The 18,153-nt window shown below is 42.9% G+C and overlaps 2 protein-coding genes across 2 annotated transcripts; both read left to right on the top strand.

Moving 5' to 3' along the window:
• The first annotated feature begins 1,556 nt into the window (after positions 1-1,556).
• Positions 1,557-9,812, top strand: dbpb (D site albumin promoter binding protein b). The gene is made up of 5 exons (XM_029504081.1): positions 1,557-2,172; positions 2,361-2,650; positions 3,418-3,870; positions 7,211-7,470; positions 7,773-9,812. The coding sequence occupies exons 2-5, from the start codon at positions 2,461-2,463 to the stop codon at positions 7,986-7,988; spliced, it is 1,119 nt and encodes a 372-aa protein (XP_029359941.1). The 5' UTR covers positions 1,557-2,172; positions 2,361-2,460; the 3' UTR covers positions 7,989-9,812.
• A 1,220-nt stretch (positions 9,813-11,032) lies between these two features.
• On the top strand, positions 11,033-18,063 carry ntd5 (ntl-dependent gene 5). The gene is made up of 8 exons (XM_029504091.1): positions 11,033-11,106; positions 12,307-12,441; positions 12,864-13,055; positions 15,615-15,738; positions 16,162-16,238; positions 16,846-17,028; positions 17,256-17,453; positions 17,566-18,063. The coding sequence occupies exons 1-8, from the start codon at positions 11,040-11,042 to the stop codon at positions 17,646-17,648; spliced, it is 1,059 nt and encodes a 352-aa protein (XP_029359951.1). The 5' UTR covers positions 11,033-11,039; the 3' UTR covers positions 17,649-18,063.
• The last annotated feature ends 90 nt before the right edge of the window (positions 18,064-18,153 follow it).

The raw sequence follows: 18,153 nt of genomic DNA on the forward strand, positions 1-18,153 counted from the left end.
AAGGATTTCAGGATGTAGTTTATATACCAATAAACGTCATTAAAGGCTTAATATGTTATTGAACAGATTGCGCTGACATAGTAAAAGGTTTTAAGTCCTTTAAATTTACACTACTATTACCACTACACTTAGTATAAACGGCTATGTACAACTCATCACTCCTCGCTCCACAAGATGGCAGTAGGCAACACATTTATACTGTACCAAACCTGCTGTGGATGAGTGAAGCAGTCACATGGATTTTGCACTGATAGGGGGTGGATTGGAGAGTGTTGGGTGACTGAAATTTGGGACTGACTTATGTTTACTACAAGGTGAACACCACAAAATAAATAAAATGCACAAGCATTAGTCAGGATTAGCCACATTTAACTAAAACATGACTGCAGGAATTAGTGTGCTTGAGGGATTTAAATTCAATGCATTTACTTTTACCATACATGTCAATTTTATATTCAGCAGTTTAAAGAATAACGTCCCCATTTTCTTTGATACCATTGCTATTGTTATTGCTCATGATAGGGAAACTAACTGCACTACATGAAGATGAATGGAGTATATCATTCATTTTGGAGTTTTTTTTAGACCTGCAAGTAGATGAGCTGGTAGGAGGGACATGTAAGTGTTATTTGAAGAGTATCTATTTGCATTGAGATGAATGTTAATGTAAATTATTATGATTCACATCCAATCTTGTTTGGCAGCTGGTTAAAATCTAGAGGACCCACAACACAGCCAGATTTAATATTTCCGTTTTAGTCACACACTGATCATTTAGGCCTTAAACCCCGTCAGCCCTTTCACGGCAGCTCTGGGACAAACAGAGGTGAAGACCTGCGGCGCGCGATGTTTTGCATGTGCTCCGTATGTACAGTACGGAGCAGACAGCCCTCGCGCTTTTTGTGTTTCGAACTGGTCTCACGCGGCAGGAGCATGCATGAGGGGAATCCGAGCGGGCGGGTACAGGCGACCTATTTCTGACCAATCGGAACTCTTCGTGGGCGGGGCGACGGGTTGGCAAAGCCAATCGTAGCAGGAGCCGCGAGCAGCCAGACCTGGTCTCCGCGTGCCTGATACACGTGAGCTGGAACAGCTATTGTACACCGGGAGGCAACGTGCAGAAGCGTTCCCTCGACTGAAAAAACGGCGCCCTCACGTTTTCTGTGGATTAAAGGCGAACTGGAAAAGCCACGCAGCTTCTGAACTGATTATTAAAACAAAACAAATCTATGCTCTAGTAGGGTGGCCACAATTTCCCCCACTAATCCTGAGCGTAATTAAAAGAGTTATTTGTGGTGGAAAAGGCCCGACCGTGTCGTGACTCATGGTACCGAAGGTCGATACAAACATTGATCTCGGGAAGTCACCGCGCCTGTACCTGTCAGACAAAACAAACAGCCACCTCTCCTCGAGACGAGGCACGAGGGGTGGGTGTGTCTCATAAATAATGAGCGGGGACAGGGAGCTGTCGGCCGCGGCCCCGCCTCGTTCGCCTGTTCCCCGAGCTGTGACGTCACGTGAACTTCCCGTGTCCGTTCCAGCTGAGAGAGAGAGAGAGAGAGAGAGAGAGAGAGAGAGAGAGGACGGTCGGACGTGGACGTCTCACGGTCCAGACACAGAGCCGAGCCGGTCCGCCCGTGACTGGATCCACCGGATGCACAAAAGTACAGACAGAAAGAGGAAACGATCCGCTACTCCTCCCCCTCCTCACCCCTCCTCCCCCCGACGGACAGCAGCGAGGGGAGAAACACCGATACAAGTTGTCATCTGACCGACAGCTACTGATCCGGTCTGTGTGTGTGTGTGTCTACTTGGGTACACACAGTTGTCTCCTCGGTTGTTTTGTTTTGTCGGAGCTTTGGCTGGAGATTGTTTTATTTTTGCAGAGTCTTCAGACGAATAACTCGGGAGAATTACTCTACAAGTTTTTTTTTAACTGGAACATTTTCCTGTCCGTGGAGTCTGCATTTCTCACTGTCATTTTTCACGCCTTTGCATTTTTTTTGTGTTATCATGGACATTATTCGCACTCGGATTGTCTGACTGGCCCTCCCACATTGGCCCTTCTGAGAATTAAAGCTTGATCCACCGCACAGTTTTGCTACAATGGAGTACTTCGATGAAAATATTTCTGTAATGAAATAAGAAAACCTTCAAAACTACAAGGGAAAGGTAAAAGTTGCTTCATATATTATTTGGACTAAGTTTTCAAGTGTATTAAAAGTGTGTTATCAATACAGTGCTCATACTTGTAATTTCAATACAATGGTTGCTCTATTCAGCATGGACACTTCTCAAAACTCTCTCTCTCTCTCTCTCTCTCTGCCCTCCACCCCCACCGCTCCTGCACACACATGCAGAGTCATCCAGCAGACTTGTCCTATTGGAAGATACAGCAGTCTGATAGCCTCGCCCCTTTAAGTGCCCCAGGTGTCTCTCTGCGACCCCGTCTGGTCCAGGATGTCCAGGCAGCTCTCCCAGCTTCCGACCCCTGACCTCCCAGCAGGCGCGAGCCCACAGTTTGGAACTTGTACTCAGCCTGCGGGATCCCTCACAGGGGGGCATCTCAACTCTATGGCAGGTCTGAAATCCCTCCTGCAGCACCCCGTGAAGGGAGACCAACGGTTAAAAAACACCACCGAGACGAAAGGTGAAAAATGCACTCATTCTCTGAATTGATAATATCAATGTTATGTTGCTTATGTTGAATGTGCAGCCCCTGACACAGTCTGTCTTCACTATATGCAGTGACAAGAGCATGAATAAACCATAGCCCTCTGTTCCACCCACCGCTAGTTACTGTAACACAGATATGCAGCGTTTTCCAAAATAAATTACATTCATCATCATTAACAGACAAGGTTTTTCCCACAAAAGTCTCATTCACCAACACACATACTCATGGTGACTTTGAGCCATCTGAATATTCACTTGGATTATAATACTTCATATGCCTTCAGATTAAGGTCCAGATAGCGATAAGTGATAACATAATGAGGTGGTGCTGTCACACGGGCTTGAATTCCTGTTGCTTGTTTCTTCAATCTATCAAAATGTATCTTCAGATATTGTTGGATTTGTTACGACGCTTACATATATGTTATGGAAACAAATTGATTTCAGCTCCTGCTTAATGCTGCAATTCAGCTACCATCTGGTCCATCTGTGATTGTGTGTGTGTGTGTGTATGGAACATGGAAAAAATGGGAGATTTTGTAGAGCTTTGTATGGATACACCTGCCTTTTCATATAGTTCGGCATAAATATGGGTAGTTGACGTTAGCATCCATTTGCTACATGCCACAGTCAAATATCTATAAAAACTTTAACTACAGAACTTTCTTCTGCATTGAAAGAGATGTTAAAGTATTTTTTCTTTCTGAACTAATCATGACTCAACTCTTCACTTTCTGGTAGACAAAGACAGACTGGATCTTGATGAGGACTCTTTGGGAGTGGGCCCCATGAGGAATGGCAGTGGAATAGTCAGCAGTAATAACAGTAATGGCTGTGGAGCAGGTGGTGGTGGAAATGGAGGAGGGAATTTCAACCAGTTTTTGGGGCCTCTCCTGTGGGATCGCACCCTGCCAGCGGACGGGGGTCTCTTTCAGCTTCAGTACATGGACTTGGAGGAGTTTCTGACCGAAAATGGAATGGGCAGCATGCATAATAACAACAGCTCCAGTTCAGCCCAGATACCCTCACAGAGCTCCCCATCAGCTGTGCCCAGCCAGAGCTCCCAGTGCCTACCACCCTCATCCCCACCTGGCTCTTCATCCTCTTCACCCTCTTCCTCTTCTTCCCCATCACTCATTGGTTTGGAGGTTGCTCAGCCACAGAGCCTTGCAGGAGGAACTGACTGTCTGCATGGTGAGTTTCATGACATTTTTTTCTTGAGGGGAATAGACACACAGTCCAACCAGAGAGCTAGAAACAAACAAACAAAACAAAACAAAAAAAAAAACCCCAGAACAAGGCCAGTTCATTCTTCAAGGTTTGTGCATATCACCTCACAAAAACAAAATAATGGAAGAAGGTTTGGAAACTTTGTGGAGTTTACAAGGTAAAGGAAACAAATTGTCCCTTGCCACTGATATGAGACTAGCAGACTCTACAATTCAATAATGACAATAATGGTTGAGGTGCAATCAAGGTTATGCAGAGTGTATAAAGCATTCCCCTGGGCTGGTGAGGCAGCACTTTTAACTCTTCTTTGAGTTTAAAATGAATACCATGGTGACGAAGCATTTTTCTGTCCTGTGTGGTCAAACTGAAGGCAGGAGGTACAGCCACATGACTCCAAATGCAAAGTCAACTTGACAAAGAATAGAAAATAGTAAAAAAAAAAAAATAGCTGCTTAACACTCACTACAATTTGCTTTTCATATTGTAGCATTGTTCTGGATCAGATATTTGGAAAAAAAAAAGGTGCAGTAAAACTGAGGTTTTCAGCTATTTGATGAGTCAGTCTCACAGCAATGACCAAGAGGTTTGGTTTCATTTGGCATGTGATCTGTGTACTGCAGTGTACAACACAATCAGCATTCACTCCCAGCCAATTATTAATGTGCAGCAGGGTCACAACAGCAATACCGAGGGAGAGAGAGAGGAGTGTGTGGAGTGTTTGCGGTTGCGTGTCTTTAAATCTCTCCCCACTTCACACACCACAGCCATGTGCACGCGTCAGTACACGTGCGGAGGCTGAGAGTACTGGAGCGAGAGAACTAGAGGCAGGGCCAATAGACGTGGAGGAGGAGTCCACAGGGGGAGGTCCAACTGAGCAACAGGAAGAGTTTCCCTGAGCTGCTGGACTTCAAACTGAATTTAATGGCCAGTGAATAATATTCAGGACAGTGATATTCAGAGGAGAATTTTATATGTTATAAGACGCTGACGCAGGAACTTTAATTCGGTGACAAAGTACATGTTCATATTCTGATAATGCATAATAAAAGCCTAGGTGTTCTCATTACAACCTCACCTATATGAAATCTTATAATTACCTGAAAAACAATAGAGACACTATGTGCAAAACCTATTAAAGCTTACCCCCTAAGCAAGTTTAAAAGTTACTATTATTTTTGATTTTGGTCAGTTTTAATTCTCATCATCTCACCCTCAGCTGGAAACAAGGGAAGGTGTAATCTAAAGTGAGGCACTATAAGGTGCCCATTAACAGCAGATTCATGAATATTAAATCGTGCAGCCACTAAGAACATAGAACATTTTATTTTCCTAAGAAGGGGTAGTGCTAGTTTTTTCCTTAAAAGCAGTTTCAGCTGCTTGTGGACTGCTGGTGTATGAATCCTGAAATACATTTTGTCACATATTTGACAGTTTTTTTCAAAAGCAAAAGCCTCCTGTTCACTGAGGGTGGAGACACGTGGACAAAAATGCGCTAAATCTACTTTGCAGGTCTGCGTTCCAAACCTTCCCAAAAAGCAGAGAGAGGCAGTTGTGTACTGTTGGACAAGTGAAGGGTTGCAGGCTTTTGATTCAACAAAACACAACACCAGGTGGTTGCACTCAGTGAGATTTGAAAAGAAAAACTTCATGAATCCTCTTGGGTTAGTCTCGGAATAGAGAAAAAAGATCCATATCATCTGGACCCAAATGCACTTGGTTGTTATCTAAATCAGGATTTAGTGATGATTAGACCTGCTAATTATGATATATGGTCCTGCCCTCATATGGTTGCTACTGAAAATGCTTAAATCTTTCTGTGTTATGGTGGCACGTTGACTGTGCAGTATGTGAACATCACCTTGTAACAGTTCACACTTTAAAGTGCCCGTGGTGAAAAATGCCTTCATTTTCCTTACCTGTTATATTTCCATTTGTCATGTGATCGCTGCTCATATATTACAGACCCTCAGATAACATGTTAGCAGGTGGCAACATATCATTAACAGAGGGGATGGGTTTGTTTTTCCAACCCAAACCCGCCTGTTCCTCACATCACCCAGCATTAGAGATTTTTACTTTTGTAGCGTGCTTGGACAGTATTTCCATGTAGTATGTCAGCATTAATAACCAGCCTTGTGGAAATTAACGCGTATAGGATTTGTTCAGACTTAGTTGATACAATTCAGCAGTCATTTGTAAGGCTGCTATGTTTTTGTGCTGAGATACTATCCTGTTGTGTTCACCTATCCCTGAACTTCCACTCATGCTCTTAGTGTTCAACAAATTGTTTTTAGAATGGCTTCCTCTGTCAAATACTTTTAAAACCAATTAAGTCACAATGTCATTATTTTTATTTCATTCGAGTTGACTATGTTAACTACAAGGATGGTGACTGAGCTGTCAGTGAAGATATAGGGTGTAAAAGGGGGATAATGTATATCCCTATACTGGCCCCATTTAAAGAAATGGGTTTTAAGGGGAGGGGTAGAAAATTACATAACACTTCAACTTTTAGATTTCTGAATTAGTTTTTGGTTCACGATGTTGGCTTTGTCTATCAGACTTTCTGGATGATTTGATTGATACCTGATACTTGATACCTGTAGATTTAATGTAGCTGTAGTTATGTCTCAGTTTGTCAAAGCACAGGTAAAAAACACAAGGCTGTGGAGAGTACTCAATCCAAAGATATATAGGAGCTATATGAATGCTTTTCATAAACTAGCGGTAGCTTAAATGTGAGATACATAGGAACTATTCCAAATAGATTTTCAATTCCAAATAGTTTAGCACTGTAGTAAAACATATATATATCTCAAAGGTTCTTTGAGCTTGTGTAATTGTTTTATTTGATGTTTTATTGTAATCAATGAAAAAAGTATATTTTACAAAGGCCAGAGCTTTGAACTGATAAAGATTTCATTCTATAATATCCATTTAGCTGTATACTAAAACATTATCTATAAGGTTACATGTATAGTACATTATATAATCATATGAATGTGCACAACTGTGTGTTCTTTAAACTTTAGCCCATTCTTGATGCTCTCCTTGATATCCATGAAAGCTGATTGAAAAACCTCCTTAGTTCTTTGGGATCAGTTAAGGGCAAAGGAATGTTGTTTGTTGCTTGTTATGCCATGTTTGTAACTCTCTGCTTCCACCTGGTGGCCATCGTGATGAAATGTTGCACACGTTTCTATTATTACCATCTTAGCATGTCTCCATCAGCCCCTCTGTGTATGTTTGACAGTATAATCAGTCTCAGTCAGATGAAATAACTGTATCTCTTTTGTCATTCCAGGGAGTCAATCGAGTATGAATGAGTCCTGTGAGTCACCCTCCTCCTCCTCCTCGTCCTCATGTCCACCTCTGCTGACGCCCACGGGCAGCGGGCCAGATGGTATTGGGATGTTTGACATGGATTCTTCAGATATGGCCATGTCCACCATCCCCAGCCAGCAGAATTTCGACCCCAGGAGGCACTCCTTCAGTGAAGAGGAGCTCAAGCCCCAGCCAATGATCAAGAAGGCACGCAAGATCCTGGTGCCTGATAACATGAAGGTAAATGAACTCAGGGCTGTTCACACAACAAGTTTGTTAGGGCTCTATGTCATGTCCTCAGCTGTGGGGTGTGCAGAATGTAGCATGTTTGGATAAATCATTTACTCTCAGACATGGCATGGACTTGGTGCTGGAGATGAGTTATTTTAAAGGAACCACGTTCATTGAACACCAAACACCCACATTCGCAATGTCAAGAATTTAGCTGTAGAAGAGAAGTGCACATTACATAATAGAAAAGCCTGAAAATGTGCTCATGAAATAATCAATATGTGTTGGGGTTTTTTTTTTTTTCCTTTTAGGATGAGAAGTACTGGACCAGGAGGTATAAGAACAATGAAGCAGCAAAACGCTCCCGAGATGCTCGTCGTCTCAAGGAGAACCAGATATCAGTGCGCGCTGCCTACCTGGAAAGAGAGAATGCCGCGCTCCGACAGGAAGTGGCCGAGATGCGGAAGGAACTAGGTCGCTGCCGCAACATCCTTAGTAAATATGAGAACCGTCTTGCTGACCAGTGATGAAGGCATGGAGCAAAATCAGGAAGAGGAGGAAAATAAGCTGGATTAAATTTAAGACTTCAAAATTTTTGGGGTGGCATGATGGACAGAATGGGGTCAGGATAATGATGATGATGAGGAGGAGGAGGAGGAGGAAGAAGATGATGATTATGATGATGAATGTATAAGACAAGGAGAACGTTTGTGTATTTGAAGCTCAGGTGTCTTGTTTTGTTGAGGTGTCAGCTCTTAAAAGTGATGGATGGAGAGAATAATTTAACAGATGAAAGATGTGACTTTTAAGAGTTTTGTTATTGGAGAATTGTATATTTTTATAATACTTCTGAAAAATTAGAGGGAGAGCAAATTTGGAGAATAATTTTGTATATTTTCTACATGACTGGGACATAGAAATGGGGAAAGGTATGGTAAATATCTTTTTATTATAGATGAGTCAGGAGATGCTCCACAGATGATCAGCCATTGATGGGTTATTTTTCAACTTGATAATTGTAGTCAGGATGCAGCAGCAGGGGCGGGATGCATGTAACAATTGTAATATAGAGAGCAAAATTATCTTCTTATAATTCAGCAGTTTTGTGGATTTTAGTCAAGCACTTCATTTTTTTCCTGTTATGTTTCTGTCACTGGGAATGGGCATGCAAGAGAGAGACAGAATGAGAGACATGAGGAGACACCATGTAAGCAATCCAGCACAATCCTCAACACTTGTCTTGTTCAGTCTTGTGTGTTCTTCTTTAATGCTTCACCCTTTTTAATTGACTTCAGTTACCCAACAGTACTTGTACTTTGAGGTTATATAGGAGATTGGTTCATCCTTCTCTAGTTCATACCTATATCTTTTTTTTTTTTTAAATCCATCCCAGTGACGTGGTTTCAATCTACTCTTGGGCTTTCATGTCGCACCTAAGTTGGTTAGAGCCTGTTGTGATGTCCTGGGTAACTCTTCTTCTCTTGATCCTCTATTTAAATGTTTGGGACATTTCTCATCCTCTGTTACTGTATCCAGCTGCTCTGTTTCTGTCTTCAGTCCCCTCATACTTACGTGCAAACTCTTCCCATAATATTTTGTCCTTGTGTCTCTCCTGTACTTTGGCAGTTCATAGAGATAGTCAAATCCCAATGTTGTAATGTACTCTGAAAAAGTAATCAGCCATCCCAGTAAAACGCACATTGTTACTTTACTGTACTTTATGAACACACTTTAATTAGCATTATTGCAGGAGAGAACTATTGTGTATATTTGAGAGGCCTATACTATTTTGTGTATTTGATGTATAGCAGGAGATGGATTGAGTACCTCCATTGAGTGGAATGGTGTTATATCTCAGATCTCTGGGAGAAATAAAAGCCAAAATTTCCTATGTCGATCCACAAGGCTTGTTGCTATTTAGTGCTTTTTTCAAAACTGCTTCTTCCGTACTGTTTATTCCTGTTATTACTCCTTACTTTTTACTGTATCTATAAACTTCTCTGTGTATCCACATCACCTGCACAGGGGCATGGTACACTATGTTATGTTCCTGGGAGAGGGGTGACTAGTAATACAGTGTGATTTTAATCCCCTTAATGACCATGATGAATAGTTACCATTACTTCTATTATTATTGTTATGATTATGGTGATTATCCCTCTTATTGTTATTATTCTATATTATTGAATGATTTTCTTTCTTTGGATGAACATGATCTGTTGCACCTTGAAACATCTTTGATTTTCATCGTTCCTCAGAAAGACTACTCAAATGGAAAAAAAAACCCTCACTCTGCTATTTTCATCCTGTCTCAGACCTCCAGACATTCAACATCACTCACTTCTGCTATGGACACTACCGCCACTTTGGTTTCTTTGACCATGGATAAACACAAATGTGACTCAGTAACTTGAACATGATGCTCATGCAGACTTACTTTATCTTCCCTGATGACCCATGTTTCCCAGTGATGTATGGACTATGCACACTGTCAATATGCTCCTTGTTGGTTTATTTCAGTCTCTATCACCTCAATTAGTGATTGTTTGCTCTCCCAACAGGATTTAGTCTCTAATATCCTCACAGATGTGGTTGATCTATATTATAGTGACTATAATTGAACTACAATTGCCCTGCTGCATCAGTGGTGTCCATGGTGCCCAGCCAGCTCAGCGCTGGTTGTTTGGATGTAGTTGAGATTTCCCAAAAACACCAATAAAGGATTGTTCTCATTCACTACTCTGCTTTTCTCACATGCTTCATCACCAGTGTATTGTTTGTGTGCTTTGCCTTAAGTTAAGGCCAGTATTCTTCAGTGAAATGGGCCACAGAAGTGACATGTCAGGAGGACTATGGCTGTGATTATTACTTCAGTCTGGAAACTATACGATAGTATGCAGAATTGCTCAAGACGTATTCAGACAGCAATCTTCAGATGGGGAATTTCTCAACTCTCCGTTTGCTCATATTGTATACATTCCTTTAATAGGCTGTCCAAATATGTTATCTTGTTCAACAAAGGAACACGTCTTCCCTCAGACATTTAATGTAGAACACTTACACTGCCTTAATCGGGATAAAGTTCTCAGAAATGTTTTCTTCCATTCAGCTAGTAAAATATATTAGACCATTAAATTGTGTAATAGTGTATGATTACACTAGAAAAACCTGTGCACTGGCCTAAACACCATTTAAATAATTAAAGACATAAGGCACATCAGGCTGCATGGTTGGCTGTATGGGAAAGAAAATGTTGCGCTCATCAGGTAAACTCTATCCGTTTCCTCTGTCTCCTCCTGTTAGTTTATTTGTGTTTGTTTACTGTGGGTTGGGACAACAGCCATGTAAGTGTCATCCCTTTTATCTGCTGTCTCAACAGAAATGGGTGAAAGGTCCCTCAGACTGGAATTTTCCTCACTTCTTTCCTCGGCAACATGAACCAGATGTGTGCTGCAGGGCTGTACCCTCTCCCGCTCTCTCTCGCTGCCCCCCCCCCCTCCCCCCCCATCTCCCCCCTTCCTTAAACATTCTGTGTCTGTGCATTCCCTCCTTCATACGTCTAAGGCCTGGCTTCAAGGATGGACTGTGCACTGCTCCTGCTGTCCCTGTGGGCTCTGACTGGAACGGTGTCTCTGCAGGCTTCAGGTAAGTCCCCACCGTCCCTCACCCTCATATAGGTCTTTGCATACACAATGAACAAAATTGGATTGTTGTTGAAGACTTGATATACATTGGCGATGGCATATCAAGTGAATATCTTTTGTCAGTGCAGACATTGAGTGGACTCTGTCATGCAGCCAACTAAGGTCTGTGCAATTAATCAAATGATTGCATTGAACCATTAGCATTAATTGAGGCTGAGCCTGTGCAATGCAGTGAGTGTACTTTTGTTCCTGATTGAAACGCACTTGATTGAGTTTGTGATGTTTGTGCAAAATTTAAAGAAAGAGCTCATTAATCTAAATTGGCAGAAATATAAAGTACTGATGGGAAAGTTAATATCAATTCAAATAAATTCTAAGTAAATTTGCATTTACTTTATCCTCACAATGCAAATTAGGGCCAAAACAGACCCTTCTTAGACCTCAACAGGTGAATTCTAGACCCTCCTAAACACTGGTCCATGTGCCACAATATGCAGGTGCTGTGTGTATGTAGTTTTCGTGCTGTGCACAGCGTCTCAGTGCTGTTCTGGGGTGCTCATGTATGTCTAAGGTTAGTACATGTGTGTTTCTGGTCACACTCGCTGTGGGCAGAGTTAATACAGTAGCACACACCATTTCTCAGAAATGAAAAATTGGGCAACCATTGGGTCTCCCTCTTTTCCTTCCTACTATTCCGTCAAATGTTCTGGGCACTGAGGGTGTATTGATATTGTGTGCAATGTAAAGTAAGTGGAGCATTGAGTTTTATAATATGTGGTGGAATATGCATGGAGAAGTGCGAAAATGAGGAGGGGCTGTCAGTATAGAGTACTGTTACTGTTTAAATATGAGTTTCATTTTTGCCATTTGCCTTTGCCAAAATGCTGTAAATTATTATGCTCAGGATTAATCTTTAGCACTTGCTTTTTTTTTTTTTCAACAAAAAGCAAGACTGATGGTTTAATGGCTACCATCTACACATTCAGCTGGCAATCTGGGTGGCAAATGTTTGCCCAGCCACCCACACTGAAACTACTTCCCTTCAAAGAGAAAACAAAGCCGAGTGGGCAAACAAAATCTCATTGTGGTCTTAGTGTTTGTGGTATTTACGGGGGGGGGGGGGCGCAAATGGAGTAGAGTTAAAAAGAAAAAAAGGGACAGTTACTGAGGCAGTGTGACTGTCTGTGTGGTATCACAACAGAGTCGTGTCCGGAGAGACTTCTGGGAGAGGAGAGGAGGAGGACGTGTCCTCGGCCCTGCAAATTTGACAAAGACTGCGGCGTCAAGCGTCAGTGTCTGTGTGATGGCCAGTGTGGTCTCAGCTGTGTGGCTCCAGGTAACTGTTTGTGTGCATGTGTGTCCTCGGTTACCACTGTGAACACCAATGTGGGCTCAGTCATTAAAAGTGTTTGTGTGTCTACATGCAGCTGTGCCAACACACATCTGTGTCTGTGTGTTTTCTTGCTAGGAAATAAATTAAAAAAAGCCGTGGTCATCCACAAAATCTGGGCACAAAATGTACCCGACGCCAGAGCTGAACACAAGCTTTTCATTTTGATTGTGCATTGTAAAAGGGGGCACTGTGCATAGATCCCGTGTAGTTATACAACCTCATTAGTGCTTTTTGAAATTGTTTTGATTGGCACCATTTAATTTCTATTGCGACCGGAAAAATGCTGAACTTTCAGAGTTTTTTTTTTCCCGGCCTCCTGCTTGGTCTCCCCTGTCCTCCCTCTGGATCATCTCTTCTCTCCTCAGGTCGGACTTGTACCTGGCCTCTACCCCTCAGTGAAAACTCAGTAGCCCGCCTCCTCTCTCCCACTCACTCATTTTCTGCCCTGCTCGAAGTGCGCTGTAAACCAGGATTCGGATTTCCCAATGGCCTGGACGTTGCAATTCGCCGTTGTCAGGGTGACCGACAGTGGAGTGGGGATGAGCCCATCTGCACAGGTGGGTTTGACGTCAACTGAGACATCTTTTTTTTCTCCATTCACGCCAGGTTCTTTTACCAGGAGCAAAATCCACCACAGGTAATCGAGGTGAGACGGGCTGCTGTGGTGATTTATTTTTCAAGTTCAATATTCTTTTGTTCAACAAGAATAACTGTTATGTTACATGTGCGCAGTACACCTTCAGGTCAACATGGCTCTTTGTGTCTGTGTTCACACAAGACGGAGAGACAGATATTCAGGAATGAAACCCCTCTGCGACTCTGTCGACTGAGACATTGCACAACTGGGACCTATTCTCCTCATCACCATAGCAACCAGAGCTTTTCATATTGGCTGTCTGAAGATTCTTGAACTGCTGATGAGTTTAAAGAGGAGATAAAAGCTGAAACGTGTGCATGTGCACACACACATCATATGCTTCGTGCCTAATGCATCATGCCTTTGCGTATGTGTATGTCCTTTGTGTACGTGGAGTACACTTCACAAACTGCACTTTGTCCCGCTGTTCTTCTTTTGGGCCTTGGTTTTCGGTGTTATTGTAATAGCACACATTATGTAATCTATTCATAGACAAAATTAGACTGCAAGGTATTGCTGTTCTGTTTTTCTGTGTTGTTATTCCAAGGCAGACAGAAGAAAACCTTAACTCTGGCACTATCTTAGTTTAAACAATAAAATCAGACAAATTGCAGCCCTATAAACCCAATTTCAACAAAATGATTACTTTGATTATTTCTATCTGCTATGGATCTTTTGAATTCTCCTAATTGGTCAAAACTAATATATGACCTGGTAAATTGGTCCCAGTTCACTCGATAGTTTGTACTGCTCACTGCTTGTGTTAAACTGTCAGCTCACATACGAACAATACAATCTCAGCGTTCAAAGTCTGACTGCTGCAATGATTACAGACCGTGACATACAGTAAACCTGCGTTCTGAAGCATCCGCCACCCAGCTGGGTACCAGTCTCACCCTTTAGATTTTTTTTTATCTGTTCAAAGATGTGAAATAAGGATATGGTTCTCAGCTCAGCTGGTAGAGTATCCTCCTGCTGAGAGGCAGACAGAAGGTAGGTGGATTTTGAACGTATGAGAGCGTTTTTATTGTGGGTCCTTTGCATGTGTGTTAGAGTGTGAGTCGGGCTCCTTCATGACTGTTGAGAGGCAGTGGGCGGCAGATCGCTGTCAAAGTGGCACAGAGCTGCATGCACACTGTGTGAGTGTGAGCAAGTGTGAATGTGTGTGTGAGGAGAGAGAGAGAGGGGTAGAATTTTTTGTGTACATTAGATGTGTATATGTGGGTGGATGGATTGCACGTGTCACAGAGTTTGTGTGTGTGTGTGTGTGTGTGGGCGACGGATCACAGTCAGGAGAGCCAGAGAGCTCTCTTGCTGCTCCAGGCCTTTCTGTTCCCTGCTCTCGTCTCCTCTGCTCTCTTCTCTCATCCCCTTTTCCTCTCATCTCTTTCTCCTCTCATCCTCTTCCATCTGAGGCCTCTGATAAGGTCTCTCTCTACAATAAGAGCCAAGGACAAGCATGCGGCTTTGGGCTATTTAGTTTCTGGTGTGTGGATGTGTCTTTGTGTGTGTTTCCGTGAGTGGAAAACACAAAAAAGGGCTCATACTGCACCTTTTTGGACCTTTACATCTCGGGTCTAAATCAAAAGGCTGTTTACTTAATGCTGTGTTTCATTCAAAATCACAGTTTTATCATTTTTTAAACGATGGATTTCATATACCTGCTTTGGAGCAGTTTGGTGCTGCAGCCTGTGTGGGTGGCAGCAGAACGAGGCAGGAGAAGGGTGGTATGTGAAAACAGAACTCGGCTTCAGGCTCTCATCCACAGCCAAACAGTCATAACTCTCCCTCTCCCATAGGTCCCTTTACATTCTTATACTAATGTTTCTCTGTTTCAGATGCCTAAGACGGCCCTCAAGCAAGAGCTGTGTCTGCCTTTCAAAGCCATGTTCAGCTCTGAAACCCCGCGCATGATGGAGCTCCAATCGCTCCAGCCCCTCTCCGGGCATCACTTTCTCTCTCTCTCTCTCTCTCTCTATATATATATATATATAGAGAGAGAGAGAGAGAGCGAGAGACCAGAGTGAAGTACTCAAACTTCCAGGAATGAACAGTGCCAGGTGTTATACAATCACATATATAGCTAAGAGCACCAAGAGGTGTTGGTATACTGTTTTATCGGCTCATTGAACTTTGATTTATTATCTAAGGAGGGTTATTTCAACCCAAATAGAACAGGACATTGGGTGAAACGCCTCTGCGGGTCACAAGCTGAACACAAACCTTGGTTGATACAAGTGAAATGAGGTAGCTGCATGAATGCTTCTCGCTCTGTTCCTCCATCTTACCTGTCTTTGCCTTTCCTTCTTCTAATTGTCCAACACGTTCATCAGTTATTTGCTTCTTATGGTGCATTTGTTGGTCACTGTGTTAAACTGTAATAAATGCAATTCTTTGAAACACGACTAGCTACTTCTACAGTGTTAGTAATCATTTGTCTTTACCCATTTTTAAGATCTTTTTTGTCTTTGACCTTCAGAAATTCAGCCCCCTGAACCTGCAGCTGCCCAAACCTGCCCTCTTCCTGAGGAAGTCATCAGCATCTTCAGCATCCTGGGAGATGCTACTGTAGGAACGTCCATTCGCTACAGCTGCTTGTCCGGGTGAGAGCGTTGTGTAGCAAAATGGTGGCTTTGTGGGTAACGACTCTGAACCTCTGAAACAGTAGAGAAGCAGAGATGGAGGAAGACGCCGGTACTGGAGCGAAGACTTGAATACAGGAGAGGTGATGGGGAATGATGGGTAGTGTACGATGAGCTGACATTCTCACCATTAAACTAACTGGGTCATTACAGTCTAATCTTGTATTGACTCCTCTTTACACACTGACTCATCTTACAGAATAAGATGAGCCTGAGTGGAAGTGTCAGCCAGAGCTGAACATGCAACATTTAAACAGTGTGACACATTAAAAAAAAAGGAATAATTGACACCTTTTTCCATCACTTTCATTTAGATGGAGCTCTTTAGTTTTCAGTACTGTAAATCTCACATCACTGCCACTGTCTTTCTTCTCCCTCCTGCAGAGCAGACATAGTGGGGAACAGAGAAAATTTCTGCCAGGAGAATCAGACCTGGCAGGATCCTCACCCCATCTGTAAAAGTAAGTGTGAATTGGTATTTTGCACTGACCATGATGTGAATGAGGATACATGTGTGTTGCAGCTTCCTTACACTCAGTATGACTAGATGCATCTTTCGAGGTGAGTGGGAAAAGATATGTGAGTCAGTGAAGTGAGAGACTGCAAATGCTGGCTTGTTGGGTGGGAAATGTTTTTGTCCAATCATTTGTAGTGTGCATTCGTTCACATGTGTGCGAGTGTGCCTGTGTTCAGACTTGTAAGACTGAATCAAAGATAGTGGAAAACACACAAACCCCTGACATACACAGTGCTGAAGGAGGACTGCTCTGTTGCACAGTGTCTTACTGCCATCCTGTGCCTAAACTTGGAATTGCATGGCCTCCTCTAAAGAGGGAAATTAGAACATTTTGCAAGATGCTCTTTTGAGTTGTGAGATATTTAAAACTGGAAATAGCCTGAAGGAAGAAGGAAGTTCAGAGAGAAATCTAGTTTGCAACATTAACTTTAAAAACAACACCTGGTTGAAGTTAAAATATCAGGAAACAGGAAGCCTCTTCCAGTCCTCTTCCAGTGACTAAACTCTGCTGGAGATGACTGGCAGTCAGCGTTTTCTCCCCAATCTCTTAGAGGTGTACTGCCAGCCCCCTCCGGAGGTGGAGCACGGTTATGTGGTGGCTGTCCAGAAGACTGAATATGAGGTTGGCTTTGACATCCACTACCTCTGCAAAAAAAACTTCCTCCTGGATGGACCCCAGAAGATCACCTGCTTGTCAAATGGCAGCTGGAGTGCATCACCCCCATACTGCAGAGGTGAGAGCGTCTCCAGCCATTTCAAACAGAATCAGCAATGTAATGTACATGTAAATGCATTTAGGGGGGGCTGCATTAAAGCACATAAGGACCGATGGATATGATAGATTTAGAAATTCACATAAAGCCACATATGCAAAGGGCAGAGAAACATACAAATATGCAACAGGATTAATACGTTCGCCGATGTGTAAACTCGTACTTTTACATCTTGATGATTTTCTCAGCTCGCTGCCTGATCCCTGCTGAAAGAAGCCGTGTGGTGGTTGATGGAGTGAAGCGCTGGCCGTTTGACATCACAGATGCCATGGTTCCTCACAGCGCAGACGTGACGTTCTTCTGTAAACATCCTCACAAGCATTGCAGCTTCACAGCGATCCAAACCTGTTTTGATGGAAAACTGCAGCCACCAGCCTGCTACCTTGGTAAGTGTGGGCTTCGCACACACAGACTTCATTATGTCAGTCAGGAGATTACAGTCGTATCATTCACATTTGTAAATCTTTGTGATATTTGTGACCTATCTCTTTTTTTCAGAGCCCACGTGGTTGCAGTATAAACTCTTCCCTCATCGGCTGGTGTCAGAGATTGAAGCATGTGAACCTGGTGACGTGGAGTGATGACCTGTGAGGCTGGCCTCAGCCTACACAGCATACGAAGACCTCCTGACACACAACAGCATGCACCCCCCCCCCTCTACTTTTCAGTGATGTTCTAATGATTACAGTCTTTTAGAGCTTTACATATATTTCTCACTGCTCCAGTGGATCGGCAGGCTACCCTATCCTTAAGGGAACGTGGCCTTTCATTCACAATATCAAACTGTAGGCCTAATTATAACCTCCAGCCTGAGCAAGTGCGTACTGTACACGTATGTATATATGCAGCACCAGTTATGAATGACAGCGATCATACCTTCATGTAGCCTGACACACAATGACCTGTGCTGTCTCAGGTTGTGTTCTTACTTTCCTCTGTTCAGCCTGACGCATCAAGTCTCGAGGCTTGTAAGTTTTAATTGTGTGAGTGATATGAAATAAAATAATGTCAGAATGGTCTGCCCATTATTTCTGCCTTGCACGTAAATCCTCGTACGTCCTTTGTCCCTCTCTGGTTGTGACCCCC

The sequence above is a fragment of the Echeneis naucrates genome, chromosome 6, assembly GCF_900963305.1.
Source record: "Echeneis naucrates chromosome 6, fEcheNa1.1, whole genome shotgun sequence".
In the NCBI taxonomy this organism is placed as follows: Eukaryota; Metazoa; Chordata; class Actinopteri; order Carangiformes; family Echeneidae; genus Echeneis; species Echeneis naucrates.